General features: G+C 58.1%; 1 protein-coding gene across 1 annotated transcript in view; it reads right to left on the bottom strand.

Annotated features, from left to right (window-relative positions):
- NPAS1 (neuronal PAS domain protein 1) overlaps window positions 1-20,789 on the bottom strand; it is a 119,199-nt gene that overhangs the window by 88,005 nt on the left and 10,405 nt on the right. The window contains exons 2-3 of the mRNA XM_075915360.2: window positions 14,074-14,246; window positions 9,488-9,729 (exon numbers count right to left, since the gene is read on the bottom strand). Coding sequence (XP_075771475.2) covers window positions 9,488-9,729; window positions 14,074-14,165 — 334 coding nt within the window. The 5' untranslated portion in view covers window positions 14,166-14,246. The remainder of the gene's footprint in view (window positions 1-9,487; window positions 9,730-14,073; window positions 14,247-20,789) is intronic.

The raw sequence follows: 20,789 nt of genomic DNA, 5'->3' as shown, positions 1-20,789 counted from the left end.
CATGCACAGACAGGAGCCAATCTGGAGAGGTCATTGTAAGAGGTCTCAAGTTATAATCCTGGAAGGAGCTGATTTTCAGTGGGCAAGTGATTAGCACATTCTGAAAACCACATCCATCCTCCCCTTAAAAGCATCGCAAAATCTCTAGCCACTTCTGGAAATCTTAGCCCTTGAAATCTGATTCTTCATCTAGCGATTACAGAAAAAGACAACACTCTCCCACCTCCCCCACAACTGAGACGAGAACCCCAGAGTCCTGACTCCCATCCCCCCATCAAAACCACTTCAGCTGGTCTCCAAGCCTGCAAGGTCCAGTGTTCCCTGGAAACTGAGCACTTGGGCAGCCACCGAGAGGTGTTTCAAATGCCATACAGCTGATTAGCAAAGCGCTCACATCTGTCAGCATGTGGTGCACACTCACACATGCCTTGGTGCATGAAACAAAATTTATTCCACGCGTAGATGGAAAAATGAGAGGGACACTGGCATGGTCCCTTTTCAAACCTTAGCGACCCACCCCAACAACTGGTAGCAACTTGCTGGCTTTTTCTTTCCAGAATCCAGCTTGGCTTTGGGTGGCTGGGTGACTCAGGGAAATCAGGCTGCCTTTGCTGTCAAATTAGCAGCAATTTGAGCAATTGGGCTCTCTGCAGATGTTTAATAAACTGCTGATTATTAATCAATGTGACCTTAATATTTTCCCTGGTTAAGCCTGGAAGACTTTTGCTGTCAGCATAAATGCTGCTAATTTCACTAATGCAATTGATTAGGAAATTGGCCTCAGGTCAAAGATGCTAATTAGCACAACGGCTTTATCTGTAAGTGGGCAGGGGGTTGTTATGTGACTCTAGGAATGGAAAAACTGCAGCTCTAGGGTCCAGAGAGATGATCTAGGGCCCATAGCAGGAAGGAAACTGAGCCCAGGCAGACCTGGGAAGCAAGTGGGACAAAAGCCCAGATGCTGCATGGTACTGATGTGCCTGACTCCCCTAGGTAGCTACGGATCTATCAGCAGTTTCCCCTCGTCTCACTAAGGGCAGATGAATTTCCACCCTCCTCGCTGGAGATGCGAGTATCAAGGCACCAGATGATGAGGTCATGGCAACCCCAAAAGGGTCAGTAGTAACAATCCTACCCCAGCTGATGGGATGTGGGAAGCAGCAGCACCCGCCTTCCCCCTTGCACGGGCTCGGAGACAGGCAGAAAGCAGCAAAATTCTAAATTTTAGTATTCTAAAACTCAGGGAAGGCAGCAGTGCCTAGTGGGTGGGTTGCAGGTCTGAGTCTCAGGATGGGGGTCTGTCTCCATGCCGCCTAGTGCCCTCCCTCTCGGGTGGCGCGATATCAGACCAGTTTTCTGTCCCAAAGCGGGACGAAAAGTTGAAACCTCAGAAATGTTCCCAAATTGACAAAGAAAAGAAAATTCAGTGGGAGTCAAATCAAACAGTTCCTTCGGGTGTTTAAAAAAATGGTTCTGGTTTGCAGAACCATCTAAACCAAGGGTGGGCAATCATTTTTGATGGGGGGGGCTACTCCAAGATTTTGGTAAGTGGTCAAGGGCCGCACTTTTCTATGAAGGGGATGTGGGGTCTGAGACGGAGGTTGGGGGCAGAGGGGAGTTCAGGGTAGGGGCCTGAGGTGCAGGAGAGGGTGTGGGATCTGAGAGGGAGTTTGGGTAAAGGAGGGGATTGTGATCTGGGGCAGGGGATTGGGGTCCAGGGTCCAGGAGGGGGTATAGGTGTAGGAAAGGATTCTGGCCTTGGGGAGGGTGGGGGGTGCAGGATCTGGGAGGGAGTTGTGACCTTGGGGAGGAGGAGAGGGGGATGCAGAGGGTTTGGATGGTGACCTGGAGCAGGGAGTTGAAGGGAGGGAGGGCCTGGGTGCCAGAGGCAGGCTCCCTGCCTGCTGCAGCCCCACATTGCTCCCTGTGGCTCTCTGGCACTAGGGGGAGGGAGAGGTATTGCGTGGGCTGCCCCGCCCCTAGCAAAATCTCTCAGCTCCTATTGGCTGGTTTCCACAAAGCTTCCCCCTCTCCTGGCGTCCAGAACAGAGAGCCACAAGGAGCAGCCAGCTGCTTAAAGTGGTGTGGGGCTGCTCTGAAGCAGCTGGCGGCCTTGTGTCCGAGGGTACCGGTGGCACGGCCCATGGGTCAGATCCAGTGGCTTGGCAGGCTGAAGCCAGCCTGCAGGCCGTTTCTTGCCTGCCTCCGATTGACACAAAAAGCAGTTTATGAACTAGAAACCAGGAATTTATCCATTTGGAAAATGTCAAAACAAAACAAAACAATTTTGAAGGGTTCCCCTCCCCCCCAAATATTTCTCAAGGAGAAAAGTCTGACAAACACGTCCCACAGAATCGTTCCATTTCCCACCAGTATGTTCTGACAAAAAGCGTTTAGTTGAAAGATTCTCAACTGGCTGTGGTCGCGCCCTGCCTTCGTGCCTCAGTTGCCCTATAAAATGGGGAGCGTGAGCCTGCTTTCCTTTGACTGGGATTGGTCGTGCTTTGGGCAGGGGGCTGGACTCGATGGCCTCCCAAGGTCTCTTCCAGCCCTAGGGTGCTATGAAGACTGTTTTGAAATCTCCGGCTGAAATCCACCGTTTCACAGCTAGTTACTACTACACAAAGTCACGACGGCGAGCCCGGCCTCACAAAAGCACGGCTCAGAGCCGGAACTCCCGGGTTCTGACCCCAACACGTCCAGTGATCCTCCGCCCCCGGATCTGGATCGGATCTGGGTGCAGCGCTCTGATCTGGTGTCAGGAAATTGGTGCTATTTGGTTTTTAAAGTCACTGATCCCCTTGCTGTTTGAAGGGGGCAGGGTGCGACTATGCTTCAGAGAGGAAGGGTTGCAAAGATCCTGGTACAGTCCTACCGTGCCGGGCACTTTCCATGAGAGAACGGGAGCAAAGACAGCCCAGTGCCTGCAGTTTCAGCCTGCAGGAAAAACTGGCCCGCTCAAGCCAAGTTAGGATGCTCACTGTGTGGTTAGTGTCACCTTGTCCAAGGTCACGTGGTGGCAGAACCGAGACAAGAACCCAGGAGTCCTGATTCCCAACCCCCCAGCCCTGTCCTAACCCGCTGTTCACCCTCCCTTCCCCAGCAATCCTGACACACTCCTCCGATCTCCCTTGCTCTAACCCCTAAGCCGTACTGCTTCCCAGAAAAGGAACCCAGGAATCTTGACTTCTCCCAACCCCCGCTCTAACCCTTACATCATACTTCCCTCCCAAGCGCAGCAAAGGAACCCTGTCCCCCCCCCCCCCCGCAGTTCCTTGGCATGGACCCCTAAACCGCACCCAGAAACAGAACCCCGGCATCTGATCACACCCCTCCCCGACAACCCCCCCAGGCTCACTCCCCACCCAGCCATCCCTCCCCCTCAAGGCCCAGCTGCCTCGATATCCAAAGCAGGGGCCCGGCCCCTCTCATCAAGCTCCTCATTAGCATAATTCCTCCCCCACCCGATCCGGGCTCCACGCGCCAACAGCGACAGCAAAGGGGCGGCGGCGGCTGTGTGCCGGAATCCGGACCCGAGCGGCCTCGGGGGGAGATGGCCAGCCCAGGGCAGCTCTCCCCAGCTCCGCCGGAACAATAGGCAGATGTTTGTCCCCAGTTCAGGGAACACATGTTATTTGCCTGATAACTACCCGGCGGGTAATGACAGTCATCAGAAATCGCTGGAAGCCTGTATTCTTCCAAGGCAGTTAATTTGCTTAATTACACACTTGGAAGCTGCATGATTTAAATGGTGATTTACTGCAGGGCTAATCAATGCTCTTTTCTGTGCGCTCTGGGGACGCGGGAGCGTGCGCGTGTCGGAATGGAGCCGCCGCGGCCCCTTCGGCAGGACAAGAGAGGGGCGGGAGCTGGAGGGCAGGAAATGGAGGAGTCGCAACGCTCTGCCACAGCTGGCCCCATTCCCTGGGGCTGCCCCACACGGAGGGTAAGAGCCTACTGCCGCTAGCAGCTCACGGAGCGACTCTTCGAGGGTCTGTTTTGGAGCCACTGGACTGAGACCTGAATTCTCCTTGCTGACCGAGGGCAAACCGAGCCTCTGATTTCCCTTGCAGGCCTTTGTCTATTTAGCTTGGAAACTCATTGAGCAGAAAGTTGCGGGAAAGAATGGCCGGCGAGCGGGGCCTAGCCAAGCCCCGGATTTAGTTCCTCCTTCTGGTGGGACCTTGGGTGAGTAGGGTTGCCAGGTGTCCGGTGCTGAACCAGACAGTCTGGTATTTTCGCCTCCTGTCCGGTAAAAAAAATTTCAGAAAATACTGGACACCAAAAATGTCCGGTACTTTCTGATTTTTTCCCAGTCAGGAGGCGAAAATCCCAGGGTCAATACAGAGGCAGCCTGGCAACCGTAGACCGGGGAGCTGTCCGGCCCGATGCAGGGAGGCAAGATGATGGATGGCTGGATGATGTAGGGCCAAAGAACCAGACCACGCAGTTTTTAAAGGGGCCACGGTCCTTTTTTTTTTTTTTTTTGCTCAACAAACTTTTTCCTCAAAAAACTTGTTCGGTATTTTTCTATGGGTGAGCCAACTTAGGCCTGGATCGCCGAACGTCCCCCGATTGCACACGTGGGGGAAGAGCATCCACAGCCTTAGTAAAAGGGGGGCCCTGGCACAAGTTATTGCTGCCGGGGCGCGTGCGGAGATTGGGCAGGGAGAGTGAAACAAAAGGCAGGCAAGAAAATCCCCACGCTTATTTGGAAAGGCGATATCTCTGGAGCCCTGCACACCCACCCTCTGTCCACCCGCAGGTGTGCGTGGGCGCAGATCACGCAGAGGTGGGTACAAAGGTGGTCTCGAGAACCCAGCCGGTCTGCATCTCTCCGCTGGACAGTGGCGGGTCTCGGCGTCCGCTGGGGCGGCTGCGGGCCTCCGCGGCGCGTGTGCACAGACATAGATGTGGATGCTCACGCAGGGCTCTAAAGATGAATAATCCCGTGGCTTTGGCCATTCGCATGATGTATTGGGGTCCGATCCATAGTCCCCACTGCCACGGAAGGTGTCATTGTCAAAGTCTGTTGTGTTTTCTGTGCCACGGATGCCAGCCTCAGTGGGTGCTCCGGGGTGCAGCCCCCACCCGCCCCCAAGCTTCACTCTCCCTTCAGGGCCTCTTGCCCATCAGAAACGTAGCTGATCAACTCCCCCTCCCTCCCGGTGCCCCCGATATCCGAAAAGGCAACACAGAGAAACCCATTGGAGAATACTTTAACCTGCCTGGACACTCACTAATGGATCTGCAAGTCACCCTGTTGTTTCAGGTCAGTTCCACAAGCCAAATCCACAGGGAAGGATTGGATCTTAACTTCATTTACAAGTCTGATTCCTATCAGAGAGGAATGAATAAAGACATTGGCTGGCGAGCACACCTAGGGTGTGTCTAGACTACATGCCTCCCTCGACGGAGGCATGTAGATTAGCCAGATCGGCAGAGGGAAAAGAAGCCTTTCTTGATCGGCACAGGTAAACCTGGTTTCACGAGCATACCTGTGCCGATCAAGAAAGGCTTCTTTGTCGGGGCATCGCGTCCAGACTGCCCCGATCTGCCGACAAACAGCTGATCGGCAGAGCGGGGCAGCCATTTAAATTTAAATGAAGCCGCGATTATTTTAATCGCGGCTTCATTTCCCTCTGCCGATCTGGCTAATCTACATGCCTCCGTCGACGGAGGCATGTAGTTTAGACGTACCCCTAATGACTTAGCCAACCAACCAATAGCGCTTATAGAGGTGCAAATTGTTCTCATCAGCCTCTTGTACCTTGAACAATCTACCAGACTATTCGTTGTCAATTTTTTAAGTTTATCCTGTACAGACTAACTCGGCTACTCCCTGAAGCTTTTGAACAATCTAATTCACTATTTTTTTTCTCCCCCCGCCCCCTTATTTATTCTTAGATCCGGACTTCTAATACCCCAGTCATCTGAAGAAGTGGGCTGTGCCCACGAAAGCTCATGAGACCATCGACATGTTTTGTTCGTCTTTAAGGTGCTTGACTATTCCTTGTTGTTGTTTAAGTTTTTCCAGCTGGGGTGGAGTTGGGGCAGGGCAGGGGCAGGAAGAGGCGGGGTGGGGAGTTGGGGAAGGGGTGGAACTGGGGGGGCAGGGGTGGGTCAAAAATGCCCCTACAATGCATAAGGGGGGGCTGAGGGGAACATGACCTCTTAAACGCCGTGGGTAGGAGGGGCAAGGGGCCAGTAGCCGGCAGGCCCAGAGCCCCCGGGCAGACCAGGGGAGGATGGAGGGGGGACTGGCGTTCACAGTAGGGGTCCCCCCCAGCCCCTGGGCTCACCAGCGGGAAGCAGAGCCATGCCGCCGGGAGTGGGGGAACCAGAGCGGGGCCCCCCACTGTGTCATATGGGGGAAAGGACCAGGGGGCAGAACAGGGGTGGGGTGGGGGCAGGAAGAGGTCGGGCCTGGGGCAGAGGGGAGTTGACCCAGCCCTTTCTCAGGCTAGGAGGGGGGCAGTCTCTCTCCTCCCCCCCTTACAGAGCTAGGGGGCAGTGTGCACCTCTGCTCTGTAGGCGGAATTACGAAGTTTTGCTTTGTGCATGTTACTGACACATGGTGTAAGACTGGCACCCTCCCTCCCCCCCCCCCCCGGTATGGGGGATCCCCACTCCCAAGGCCCCTCCCAGACCGGGCACAGGGACACCCTCGGAGCAAAAGGTCTCCCAGCGAGCGAGCAGAGGGAACCTCTAAAGGCGGGGCAGGCGCCTGGCCTCAGGCCCCCACAGCCCAACCCCCGGAACCACGTCTGGAGCCAGACGCCGGAAGCAGGGAGGTGATCCCAGGCGGGGGAAGCCAATCCCGGCCCGCGTACGAGGAGCAAACCCGCCGGGCGAGACGCTGCCGCCGTCAAACCCCGCCCAGGCTGCAGGACTCACGACTGCGCTTTCGTCTCTCGGGGACCCCACTTTGCTCCGCCCGCGTGGCTCACGGTCCCTTCCGGCCGCAGCGGGTCGATCCGCCCGGCGCTTTACCCAAAGCCGCCTCTTGCCCAAAGCGCCGGGGGACCCTGCTCCGTGCACGAAAGCTGGTGCACGGCCACTGTCCTCGGTAGAAGGCGTCTCACCGGGGCAGGCTGGTGCCACGGCCGGGGGGGGGGGGGGGGGCAGAGGCTGCGGAGTGGGGCGAGCTGGCTGGAGCCTCTTACAAGTAGCGGGGGGAAGCATTCGGGTCACCCCGCTGGGCGCGTCCCTGCCTGCGGACGGCTGTGTAAATGCAGGGCCTGGAGGGGTTTGCTCCTTGGGGCATAAGGGGCAGACTCATAAGGTAGAGGACTTGGTCGTGCCCCTGGGGGGGGGAAGAACCCGGACGGGGGCGGTTCTCGCAGCTGGGGGGGGGGGAACCAGGACGGGGGCGGTTCTCACAGCTGGGGGGGGGGGAAGAACCCGGACGGGGGTGGTTCTCGCAGCTGGGGGGGGGGGAACCAGGACGGGGGCGGTTCTCACAGCTGGGGGGGGGGGGAAGAACCCGGACGGGGGTGGTTCTTGCAGCTGGGGGGGGGAAGAACCCGGACGGGGGCGGTTCTCGCAGTGGGGGGGGGAAGAACCCGGACTGGGGTGGTTCTCACAGTGGGGGGGGAAGAACCCGGATGGGGGTGGTTCTCGCAGCTGGGGGGGGGGGGAACCAGGACGGGGGTGGTTCTCGCAGCTGGGGGGGGGGGAACCAGGACGGGGGCGATTCTCACAGCTGGGGGGGGGGGGAAGAACCCGGACGGGGGCGGTTCTTGCAGCTGGGGGGGGGAAGAACCCGGACGGGGGTGGTTCTTGCAGTGGGGGGGGGAAGAACCCGGACTGGGGTGGTTCTCACAGTGGGGGGGGAAGAACCCGGATGGGGGTGGTTCTCGCAGCTGGGGGGGGGGGGAACCAGGACGGGGGCGGTTCTTGCAGCTGGGGGGGGGGAAGAACCCGGACGGGGGTGGTTCTCGCAGTGGGGGGGGGGGAAGAACCCGGACTGGGGTGGTTCTCGCAGTGGGGGGGGGAAGAACCCGGACGGGGGCGGTTCTTGCAGTGGGGGGGGGAAGAACCCGGACGGGGGTGGTTCTTGCAGTGGGGGGGGAAGAACCCGGACGGGGGTGGTTCTTGCAGCTGGGGGGGGGGGAAGAACCCGGACTGGGGTGGTTCTCACAGTGGGGGGGGAAGAACCCGGACGGGGGTGGTTCTCGCAGTGGGGGGGGAAGAACCCGGACGGGGGCGGTTCTCGCAGTGGGGGGGGGAAGAACCCGGACGGGGGTGGTTCTTGCAGCTGGGGGGGGGGGAAGAACCCGGACGGGGGTGGTTCTCGCAGTGGGGGGGGGGGGAAGAACCCGGACGGGGGTGGTTCTCGCAGCTGGGGGGGGGAACCAGGACGGGGGCGGTTCTCACAGCTGGGGGGGGGGAAGAACCCGGACGGGGGTGGTTCTTGCAGTGGGGGGGGAAGAACCCGGATGGGGGTGGTTCTCGCAGTGGGGGGGGGGGAAGAACCCGGACGGGGGTGGTTCTCGCAGTGGGGGGGGAAGAACCCGGACGGGGGTGGTTCTCGCAGTGGGGGGGGGAAGAACCCGGACGGGGGTGGTTCTCGCAGTGGGGGGGGGGAAGAACCCGGACGGGGGTGGTTCTCGCAGTGGGGGGGGGAAGAACCCGGACGGGGGTGGTTCTCGCAGTGGGGGGGGGAAGAACCCGGACGGGGGTGGTTCTCGCAGTGGGGGGGGGGGGGAAGAACCTGGACGGGGGTGGTTCTCGCAGTGGGGGGGGGGAAGAACCTGGACGGGGGTGGTTCTCGCAGCTGGGGGGGGGAAGAACCCGGACGGGGGTGGTTCTCGCAGTGGGGGGGAAGAACCCGGACGGGGGTGGTTCTCGCAGTGGGGGGGGGAAGAACCCGGACGGGGGTGGTTCTCGCAGTGGGGGGGGAAGAACCCGGACGGGGGTGGTTCTCGCAGTTGGGGGGGAAGAACCCGGACGGGGGTGGTTCTCGCAGTTGGGGGGGGAGAACCCGGACGGGGGTGGTTCTCGCAGCTGGGGGGGAGAACCCGGACGGGGGTGGTTCTCGCAGTTGGGGGGGGAGAACCCGGACGGGGGTGGTTCTCGCAGTGGGGGGGGAGAACCCGGACGGGGGTGGTTCTCGCAGTGGGGGGGGGGGAAGAACCCGGACGGGGGTGGTTCTCGCAGTGGGGGGGGGGGGAAGAACCCGGACGGGGGTGGTTCTCGCAGTGGGGGGGGAAGAACCCGGACGGGGGTGGTTCTCGCAGTGGGGGGGGGGGGAAGAACCCGGACGGGGGTGGTTCTCGCAGTGGGGGGGGGAAGAACCCGGACGGGGGTGGTTCTCGCAGTGGGGGGGGGAAGAACCCGGACGGGGGTGGTTCTCGCAGTGGGGGGGGGAAGAACCCGGACGGGGGTGGTTCTCGCAGTGGGGGGGTCATTCCCTTGAGAGGGGCAGGTTAGCACGGGGGGAAGAGGGGCCAATTCCTTCTGCTTCCCTCCCTCTGGCTCTTACCTTTGCCGGCCGGGCCGGGCGGGGGGCTCGCCGTGGGGCCCCATGGGGGCTCGCCGTGGCTGGCGAAGTCGCGCATCTTGAGGTAACTGATGGTGAGGCGGACGATGGAGGCTTTGTCCAGCTGGCTGGTGATGGCGCCGGGCAGGGGCAGCATCTTGGCCAGCTCGTAGAACTCGAAGTTCTCCTTGCCGCGCCGGGAGCGGGCCGCATTGCGCGACTTCTCCTTCCGCAGGGCCTGCAGGCTGGGGCAGGGCGTGCACACGGGTTAGACAGCCCGAGGGCTAGGGGGTGCCCCACCCCATCATCCTCCTGACTGAACCAGGCAAGGCAGCCCCCCCGGCCACTGCCCCGCCTCTCATGCCCCCTTGGCACCCAAACCACACTGCTCCCCCAAAGTCCCTCCCGCCACCACGTCCCATCCCTGCTGCAATACCAGGCAACCCCCCCCCCCCCGACAGCAACACTACCCCCCCCAACCTCCCACCTCCTCTGTGTGGCCGGGCACCTCCCCCTGAAGTGCCCAACTGAGATGCCCCCAAGACTGGTGCGCGTGGGCCTCGGTGCAGGAATCTCAGCCGCTGCTTCCCTTCTGCCCCCGTATCTCCCTGCTCCAGCCACACGCCAGGCCCGCAGCTAGCCCGCTAGAAACACTCAGCCCCTCTCTCTCCAGCCATGACACCCAGTGCCCGGCCTGCCCTGCGTGGCCAGATCAGAGGGTGAACTCAGGGCGGGTCGTTGGAGTTGGGAGCCTGCTTCCTGCCTCTTGGTCTTAGGATGCCCCATGTCCACCTCCCAGCTCCATTCACTGGCCTGGCAGAGACAGAGGCTGGACCATGGTACATGGGCTCAGGAGACAGGTTCCCAGGGCAATTTCACATCTGGCCTGGATACTGTGTACAGCTGTGGTCTCCTCACCTCAAAAAAGATATTTTGGCCTTGGAAAGGGTTCAGAAAAGAGCAACTAAAATGATTAGGGGTTTGGAACGGGTCCCATATGAGGAGAGGTTAAAGCGACTGGGACGTTTCAGTTTAGAAAAGAGGAGACTGAGGGGGGATATGATAGAGGTATATACAATCATGAGTGGTGTGGAGAGGGCCGATAAAGAAAAGTTATTTATTAGTTCCCTAAGTAGAAGAACTAGAGGATGCCAAATGAAATTAATGGGTAGCAGGTTTAAAACTGATAAAAGAAAGTTCTTCTTCACACAGCTTGTAGTCAACCTGTGGAACTCCTCGCCAGAGGAGGCTGTGAAGGCTAGGACTATAACAGAGTTTAAAGAGAAGCTAGATAATTTCATGGAGGTTAGGTCCATAAAAGGCTATTAGCCAGGGGATAAAATGGTGTCCTTGACCTCTGTTTGTCAGAGGCTGGAGAGGGATGGCAGGAGACAAATCGCTTGATCATTGTCTTCAGTCCACCCTCTCTGGGGCACCTGGTGCTGGCCACTGTTGGTAGACAGGATACTGGGCTAGAAGGACCTTTGGTCTGATCCAGTACAGCTGTTCTTATGTTCTTATGGCCTCAAGCCGGACTGGAGAAGCCAGCAGCCTTTTCAGGCCCTGCTAACCAGAGCCAGACGAGATTTTCCACCACAAATTGGCTAAACTCCGGAATCAGGTGAATCGAAACAGCAGTTTCGCCGAACCCCCTCGGCCACCCAAACACTCCAGCCAAACGCAACCCTCCACCCAGCCCCACGGCCGAAAAAGGCGCCAGCCTCTTCGTAACAAAAATGGGGCCAGCTCGCGATTCCACAGGACCTTCCACCATGGCAGCCACGTCGGCGTGCCTTCGGAAATCAAGGAACGGAAACGCTGGAGACGCAGCGTCTGGCCGCAGACTAAAAGCTTCTCCCGGGTTTTGCTTCGCTGGAAACCCTGGGACGTCTTTCACCGCGGGTGCAGCCGTGATGCATTTTTGCCCCTTGATTTTTCAGAAGGACAAAAGCCCCAATCCTGCCACCCCCAAAAACAATTGTTTGCCAGGCTCTGCTGCTAGCACCTTAGCGCCTCTCCTTCAACTTTCCCCAACCCTCTGGGGCTGCCCCCATGGAGAATGCTTGGGGCCCAGTAGCCAGAACATGGAGAGGTTGGGGGGTGGAAGAGCGGATTTGCCTTCCAGGATGTGCATGGAGGGGCAGAGAAGCTAAATAGGCAGGGACTGGCACCGTAAATACACAGGGGGAGAGGGCAGAATCAAGAATTTATTAGTGTGTGAGCTACTCAAAGGGTCTGACGCTGGCGAGGAAAACCGAGAGCCGGCACCCCCTGTGCTCAGCCCCTCATTCGCCTTTGCTCACGCCGGAGCGGAAGTCTGCCCTTGCGTCTGGATCTGGCCAGGGCACCATGGCAAGGGGGTCTGAGTATGGGCTGGTCCCGCTGCTTCCGCTCTGTGGACTCCAGGCCCCTGGGGTAACAACCCAGCCCCCCGAAACAAAGAAGAATCAATCCCTCGCTCTTCTCACTGTCACAATTTTAAAACCAGTACATCTGGTGTCAGCGCTGACCAAGTCATTGATTTCCCAACCTCCCTTGAAGGGTGTCCCCCTTTTACAGATGGGGAAACTGAGGCACGGGGCATTCTAAGCAACCTGCCCATGGGACAGTGAATTAAACTCTGGTCTCCTGGCTGGTGCCCTACCCAACCATCGCCCCCTTCCATCCACAGCCATATAGGGAATGTTTTCTCTGGAGCACCAAGGCTGTGTCTACACTGCAAAACCATAACCCCATTGCTCTGAGCATTAAAGCCACCCATTGACTCAGGTTCATCCTACGAGACTTAAACCCACTTTATAGATGCAAGAGTCTCAGCTCCAAACCCCAGGAAATGGGGTTGCTCCAAGAGTCTGGACTCCGGTTGAGCGGGAACGTCTACATGGCGGTTTTAAACACCACAGTGTGAGCATACGTTTGCTGGCAACCACCACAGGGCAAGGGTAGCCCTGCTACCACACAACCCACAGAGAACTGAGCAAACAACGATCTTTGCCGATCAGGCGCCAAACCAAAAAATAAAATATCATTTTAAAAAATCTGGTTTGAGTCCCACCAAGTGCGGGAGGGTGCCGACTTTTTTCATGGAATCAAACACTTGGAAAAAAAATCCAAACAGAGCGAAAATTTCAGGTCCATTCAAAACACTGTTTTGGGGGAGGGAAGAGGGTTTCAGTTCAAAGGAACACTTTTTGGTTCACCTTTGGGGGGGTATGTTCGTTTTTGTTTTCAGGGTTTTTACCGTTGGCTGCTTCGCACCCTTGTCGGTGGGAATTTCCGGGTTGTTTCAAATCGGGGCTTTTCCGCCCGCTGCGTGTTTGGTGGCTTGAAGGCCAATCTGAGCGTGAAACGGCATTTTGAAACCAAACACGTTGGGCAAAAGCAAATCTTTTCTTCCTTCCGCTGAAGCTATTTGCCCAACGCAGCCTCAATTCACAGCTCGTTGTGAAGCACAGGTGCATGGCTCAGTGCAAACGCGTTGAACGTTTTTTGCCCCCCTTAGACCCGAGAGCCGGCCAAGCCGGGATGGAGGGATCCCTAAATGGAAAGGAGCTGGTGGCATCAGAAATGGGTTCCCTGCAGTGGAGGAGGCATTCAGTGGCCTATTTCCAGGTAGTCCCCTGAGGCGGGATACACAACTCTGGCCACGCGTTGCCAGAGCGCTGCCGGGACTTGTTTGTCTAACGTCAAGTCTAGACTCACTGAAAGGCTTCAGCTCCGTGATGGCTCCCCAAGGACACTGGAAAGTCTTTGTGCTTGGCTGCTGGCCAGCGGAGGCTGCAGCTGGGCTGCATTTCAGCCCCAGGGTTTCCCCACTCAGAGATTTCGGGGATGGGAGGAAGACCCTGAAAAGTGTCAGAGCACCGGGCCGGTTCAGATCCCGGCTACCCTAGAACAAGAGACTGTCAGCAAGTGGGCCTACGAAAAATCCCTCGCAACCGGGAGTGGCTGGAAGAGCAAAGGGTGGCAGGAGCAGGGCACAGCAGGGGGCTAGAAGGCAGGACCCTTGAGTTCCACTCCCAGATCTGGGAAAGGAGTGAGAGCTAGTGGGTACCCCAGGGAGCCAGGAGTCCCGGGTTCTATTCCCACTACAGGGGCAAGGGGAAGTGGTGTTGAGTGGTTAAAGAAGGGGGAAATGGAAGCCAAGACTCCTGGGTTCTAGTCCCATTACAGGGGCAAGTGGAGTGGTGTTGAGTGGTTAAAGAAGGGGAAAATGGAAGCCAAGACTCCTGGGTTCTAGTCCCATTACAGGGGCAAGGGGAGTGGTGTTGAGTGGTTAAAGCAGGGGAAAATGGGAGCCAGGACTCCTGGGTTCTAGACCCACTTCGGGGCAAGGGGAGTGGTGTTGAGTGGTTAAAGCAGGGGAAAATGGAAGCCAGGACTCCTGGGTTCTAATCCCAGCTCTGCACTAACTTGCTGAGTGACCTGAGGCTAGTTACATCTTTCAAGGCCTCAGTTTCCCTCGGGGACGACCCCCTCTCCCCAGCGATTGTCTGGCTTGGTTAACCCAGGCCCGTACTGTGTTCCCAGCCGCGGGGGTGGAAGGGCCTGCATATGTACAAAGAATCCACCCCCCTCCAGCATCTTACCAGGGCACCGGCTGATTCTTAACCAACAGGCCTTGCAAGAAGTCCCACTCTACGCTAACGCACTTCAGCTCAGTGCCGAACGGGGCAGCCATCTTTACTCAGGGCGCTGGGCTCCAGGCCAGCTGACTTCAGGCAGTCTCTGAGCGGCTGCCTCGGGAGAAGGGCCAGGCCTCCTGGAAGAACAAGAGGCGAGAGAGGGTCAGTTTTCTCCCCCCCACTGGGGACTCAACACACAGACCTGTGCCTGCACCTGAAGACCCGTCTGCAGTTGTTGCCAAGGGTGAGGGGCTGGGGAAGAAGAGGAGAGACCAGGGTTATCCCAAGGGGAGGCAGTCTTGCCCAATGGATAGAGCAAAGGCCTGGGACGTGAAAGATACCGCGGCTGTAGTCCCAGCGCTGCATGGTAACTGCATGGGAGTCCTTTTCTGTGCCTCAGTTTCCCATGCCTGTCAAAGGGCAGGACAAGGACTTGGTGTTCCCCTAGCACACACCAGAGAGGTTTGCCCACCTATAGCAGAGCTAGCACAGTGCTCCAGTCCTAATGGAGCCTCCTCTGAGCCCGGCTTGGCCATGATCTTACCAGCACTGCCTAATCCACTCACCCCGCACGCCAAAAAAGCACCACGTTGCCAGGGTAGCTGCCTCTATGCTGGGCTGAGCCCGGATCCTCATGCCCCTGTCCTCCTGGAGTCTGCTTGGGAGCCAAGACTCCAGGGTTCTATTCCCACTTCAGAGGCAAGGGGAAGTGGTGCTGAGTGGTTAAAGCAGGGGAAAATGGAAGCCAAGACTCCTGCATTCTAGTCCCACTTCAGGGGCAAGAGGAAGTGGTGCTGAGTGGTTAAAGCAGGGGAAAATGGGAGTCCCACCTACACATGGGCTAGATAACCCCGGATCACCGGCTGCGAGCACATAGGACATAAGCTAAGGCCAGGCCTACACTGGACCCAGAAGGTCGGCCTAAGGTTCGCAGCGCCAGATACGCAAAGCGCCTGAAGCCGAGCCACGGAGGCGTCCACACTGCAAACGCCCTGGTCCGCTTCCCTCACCAGAGGCATGTCGGACGCCGGCGGGAGCTGCCCTCAGCGTCGGTTTAGGGGTCTACACTCGATCTGTGTCCTGCCAGGCACTGCCCAGACACACAGGGACCGAGATCAGGCCCCGTCAGGCACAGGCCGAACAGTGGCTGAGATCAGGACTCTGTTGGGTCAGGTGCTGCCCAGACACACAGGGTGTGTCTAGACTACATGCCTCCTTCGACGGAGGCATGTAGATTAGCCAGATCGGCAGAGGGAAATGAAGCCGCGATTAAAATAATCGCGGCTTCATTTAAATTTAAATGGCTGCCCCGCTCTGCCGATCAGCTGTTTGTCGGCAGATCGGGGCAGTCTGGACGCGATGCGCCGACAAAGAAGCCTTTCTTCATCGGCACAGGTAAACCTGGTTTCACGAGGCTTACCTGTGCCGATGAAGAAAGGCTTCTTTGTCGGCACGGCGCGTCCAGACTGCCCCGATCTGCCGACAAACAGCTGATCGGCAGAGCGGGGCAGCCATTTAAATTTAAATGAAGCCGCGATTATTTTAATCGCGGCTTCATTTCCCTCTTCCGATCTGGCTAATCTACATGCCTCCGTCGAAGGAGGCATGTAGTCTAGACACACCCACAGGGACCGAGATCAGGGCTGATAGAGAAAGTGCAAAGTGAAGTCGGTGCACGAGCTGGGATGAAATAGAGGTTTGCAAATTCCCCTCCAGTCACCTTCCACTACTAGACCATCACTAGTTCTTCCACTGCTTCAGTGTGGGCAAGTGTGTGAATGTGTGTGCTGGGGGGGCAGTAGGTGAATGTGTCTGTTTGGGGTGCAGTAGGTTGTGTTGGGGTGCAGTGTGTGAACGTGTCTGTTTGGGGGTGCAGTAGGTTGTGTTGGGGTGCAGTGTGTGAACGTGTCTGTTTGGGGGTGCAGTAGGTTGTGTTGGGGTGCAGTGTGTGAACGTGTCTGTTTGGGGGTGCAGTAGGTTGTGTTGGGGTGCAGTGTGTGAACGTGTCTGTTTGGGGGTGCAGTAGGTTGTGTTGGGGTGCAGTGTGTGAATGTCTGTTTGGGGGTGCAGTAGGTTGTGTTGGGGTGCAGTGTGTGAATGTGTCTGTTTGGGGGTGCAGTAGGTTGTGTTGGGGTGCAGTGTGTGAACGTGTCTGTTTGGGGGTGCAGTAGGTTGTGTTGGGGTGCAGTGTGTGAACCCTCCGCAGTGTAGACGTACCCAGGAGCGCCGGTGCAGCCGGGCAACCTGCCCCCTGCTGGCGGCGTGCCGACTGGTGGAGGGTGCGACCCGCCACCCCCCCCAGCTCCCGCTCAGCTGTGCTGCCGCCAGCCGGTCCCCCCCAGCCTGGGTTGGTGCGTGTGGTTTTCCTGCCCCGGGGCCCCCACTGCACAAGGGTCCATGTTGAATCCCACTTCAGTGGAGACAGGCCTCCGATTTGGCAAGCGCCCTCGGATCTCAGCTCTGCCCTCCAAAGGGCTGGCCAGCCCCAGCTCCGAGCCCTCAGCAACCTGGGCCGCACGTCGCCTGCTCCGCCATCCCGGCACTAGCGCAGCCGCGAGACACCCGGCCCCAACGCTGGGGCCTCCCTCGCCACCGCCCCGATCCGACCGCGCTCCCTGCTGCACCCCCGTTTGCAGCCGTGTAACCCGCTCCGCAGCCACTTCCCGGCCGCTCCACCGAGCCTGCGTATCCCCCGTGGACTGCTCGGGACGGCCCCGGCACTGGGTCCCTGGCTGGAGCCCAGGCATGACGCCCACGGCACCCCCAGCCAGCAAACCGGCCACCTGCCGAAGGGCTCCAGCTGGCGTGGCGGGGTTTGCTCGTGGCGAGTCCCTGCCGGCTGCTGGGGACCCCCGCAGGGAATCGCACGCTGCCTGTTTCCTACATTGCTCCAGTAGCCCCAGGCAGGCTGGCCCGCCCACAGCTCCTGGGCTCCTTTGGAGAGGCAGGGGCTTCGTCAGCCCGTCCCCAGGCCTCTAGGGCCTCCCCAGCCATTCCCATGGGGCCGGTTCTTCAGCCAACTCCAGCCGCCCCCTCGGGGAGACAGCGCCCGGCCCCGCGGGTGTGAGTTCACCCAGACTCGGCTGTCGGGCTCTGGCAGGTTCTTTACCTCTCCCGACCCGCGTCCCGTTCCCTGTGGCACGGCGCCAGCCGCCCGGGCCCACGGCGTGTTTGTGAGGAGACGGAAGCAGAGTCGGCCCCGAGCAGCTCTGCCGTCCTCGCCCGGCACCAGCTCCCATTCCCCAGCGAGCAGCCCCCCCCCCACACACACACACCTCCCTGAGCGCTCCCCTTTGGCGGGTGTATTCGGAGAACCCTTCGCGTTGTCTCTCCCCTCCCCTGCCGGCTGTACCTCCTGCCTGGCCTCGGCTTGCCTGACGTCGTCCCCACACTCGCGCTGTCCCTGCACGTGCTGCTTAGGGACGTGTCTCTCCCTGCGTGGCTCCCTTTCAGATGTTCGGTGGCTAAAAACCCCCTTGTGCCGCCATGTTGGCCTGCTGTGATCTTGAGCCTCTAGTCTTAGGTCTTTTGGGAACTTCCAGTTCCCTTCGATTCCACTCTGCTCTGCACTGATCAGGCCTCAGCTGGAGTCTTGCGTCCAGTTCTGGGCAGCACATTTCAGGAAAGATGTGGAGAAACTGGCGAGGGTCCAGAGAAGAGCAACACAAATGATGAAAGGTCTAGAGAACATGAGCTATGAGGGAAGACTGAAGGAATTGGGTTTGTTTAGTTTGGAAAGAAGATAGAGGGGACATGAGAGCGGTTTTCAGGTATCTAAAAGGGTATTACAAAGAGGGAGAAAAATTGTTCTCTTTGGCCCCTAATGATAGGACACGAAGCAAGGGGCTTAAACTGCAGCCAGGGAGGTTTAGGTTGGACATTAGGAAACACTTCCTACCTGTCAGGGTGGTTCAACACTGGAATAAATTGCCCAGGGATGTTGTGGAATCTCTATCACTGGAGCTAGTTAAGAGCAGGTTGGACAGACATAAGAACGGCCGTACTGGGTCAGACCAAAGGTCCATCTAGCCCAGTATCCTGTCTGCCGACAGTGGCCAGCACCAGGTGCCCCAGAGGGGGTGGACCGAAGACAATGATCAAGTGATTTGTCTCCTGCCATCCCTCTCCAGCCTCTGACAAACAGAGGCCAAGGACACCATTTAATCCCCTGGCTAATAGCCTTTTATGGACCTAACCTCCATGAAATTATCTAGCTTCTCTTTAAACTCTGTTATAGTCCTAGCCTTCACAGCCTCCTCTGGCAAGGAGTTCCACAGGTTGACTACTCTCTGTGTGAAGAAGAACTTTCTTTTATTAGTTTTAAACCTGCTCCCCATTCATTTCATTTGGCGTCCTCTAGTTCTTCTATTCAGGGAACTAATAAATAACTTTTCTTTATCGGCCCTCTACCAGGGATGGTCTAGATGGTGCTTGGTCCTGCCACGAGGGCAGGGGACTGGACTTGATGACTCTCGAGGGCCATAGGATTCCACGATTCTTCCCTTAACTGCCCCTTCCACGGGGCCTGGCTTGGCCATTTCTCGCAGTCCGCTCTGACTTTGTTTTGCTGTTCCTGTGTCCTCCTCTCCCTGGGAGCTTGGCGTCTCCAAACACGAGCATGGGCTCCAAAGCTCCCGGCCGGCCTGCACCTTCGCAGCTAATTCACCCCAGGGCCAGATCCCAGACCCCATCCCAACGCCGCATGGAGCCTTCCAGCAAAGGCCAGCGATTCCTCGGGTCGGCCGCGGAGGGAAACTCCCAATGCGGGCCCTCCCCTACTTGTCCCCCCAGGACTAACCCGGCGGGGGCGGGGCATTACCAGCCCCGCCCCCCTGCTCTGGGGAGGCAAGACTCGGGGTGATGTTGCTATAGCAGCCTCAGATTAAGACGGTGGGTCCCCAGCGGCTGCTCTCTGCATAGGATGAGAAAGAGGACACCAGCGAAAAAGGGGTAATTTCACACCCAGAAGCAAGGTAACGTGGCCCAATGGGTGGAGCATTATGCTGGGACTCCGGAGATCTGGGTCCTGTGTGGCATCGAGTGTCACAGTTTCCCCTGCCTCAGTTTCCCCTCCTCCCGTTTAAACAGTGAGTCCTTCAGAGCAGGCGCTGTCATTCTGCCTCTGGGCAGAGGGGTCTCCGGCTGGGGCCTCTATCGTACCAACAATAAGGGTATGTCTACACTACCCTCCTAGTTCGAACTAGCGGGGTAGTGTAGACATACCCTAAGAGACATGCAAGTTTAAGGCCTGACACGGGAGTAACCAGGGGTTGGGGGAAGCCACAGGCCTTGCTCCCAGCCAGCAGACACACTGCCCTGGCAAATGCCCAGAAGAGGAAGAGTACCATGGACAGCATAGCCAGGGGGTCAGACTGGTTAAGGGGGTCTTTAGGGCTGAATAGAAAACCTCACTAGCTTCTGCTTGCTAGTTGTAACTGAGACCCAGACCCGGTGTAGACGCACGCCGGCCTGAGAACGCCAGGGTGTCATACCCAGTAAAGTCATAGTGTCAGCTGAATTACCCAGATGCCCAAGGAACTTATGGGGGACCCCTCAGCACCTCATAATCCGTGCTGGATTTAGCCTCCTAATCCCCCGGGGGGGCTGGGCTGTTACCCCCATTTTAAAGATGGGGAAAGTGAGGCATAGAAAGACTAAAAGACCTCCTCAAGGTCACACAAGAAGTCAGTAGCAAAGGAGCCCAGCTCTCCCAATGCCTAGGTTAGAGCCTCTAACCACTGAGCCTCCCTGCTTCTTGCAGACATGTCTTAGAGCTGGCTTTCCCCCTTCTCCACCCTCCAAGGGAACGTGGGCTGGTGCTTAAAGCCCAGAGCAGCACATCAGGACTCCTGGGTTCTAATCGCAACCCTGGACAGGACCCTTGCCTGCTCCGTGCCTCAGTTTCTCCCCCCTGAGAACAACGCTCCCCTCCTCCCCCTGTGGGTGGGAATACAATTAATGGCTTCAACCCGTCTCAGGAGCTTGGGCCCAGAGCCCCCAGCACTAGCGCAGAGAGCCAGACCGACCTCAGTTTGCACAAGAAGGCCCTGCACTAAATTTAGCCCAGAACCCGAGTCTGTGTCTGCAAAGGGTTTGGGGAGTCAGCGGCCGTCGGGGGCTACACGGGAGGGTAAAGGGTTAAATAGGCACCATGGTGCCTAAGGAGAAACAAACCTGGTGGCTGCAGCCTCAACCCAAGGGGGCAAGACAAGACGGGGTGGAAGAAGCCCTGAGCTAAGGGATCGTTTTGTAAACCCAAGGGGCCGAGACCATCGATCTGTCCTGTGTCTGTACAGCCCACAAGGCAAGCCCCTGGGTGCTACCGTAATGCACCTAATAGCAACACAAATGTGCAGCACCTGGCACAATGGGGGCCTGGTCCATGATAGGGATGCTACCATAATACACCTAATAGCAGTACAAATGCCGTGTCTGGCACAAACTCCACCGCTCCAGCTGGGAAGACAAACATGGGGCTTTGGTGGGGCTGGGAGAGGGACGAAGAGGGGGACAAGAGCCTGAACAGCCCGCCACCCCCGTGCACCGCAAATCCACAGAGTCTCAACAAGCTGCATGCCTGCAAGCGCTAGCCGCTACTCCTGGCACATGTGAGTGCTCCTGGGTTAGAGGTCGAATGGTAAATCAGCGGCAGAACCCAGGAGTCCTGGCTCCCAGCCCCC

This window comes from Pelodiscus sinensis, chromosome 18 (assembly GCF_052426305.1).
Source record: "Pelodiscus sinensis isolate ZL-2025 chromosome 18, ASM5242630v1, whole genome shotgun sequence".
In the NCBI taxonomy this organism is placed as follows: domain Eukaryota; kingdom Metazoa; phylum Chordata; order Testudines; family Trionychidae; genus Pelodiscus; species Pelodiscus sinensis.
Note: the sequence above shows the minus strand (reverse complement) of the source record. Positions and strands in the feature narration are given on the sequence as shown.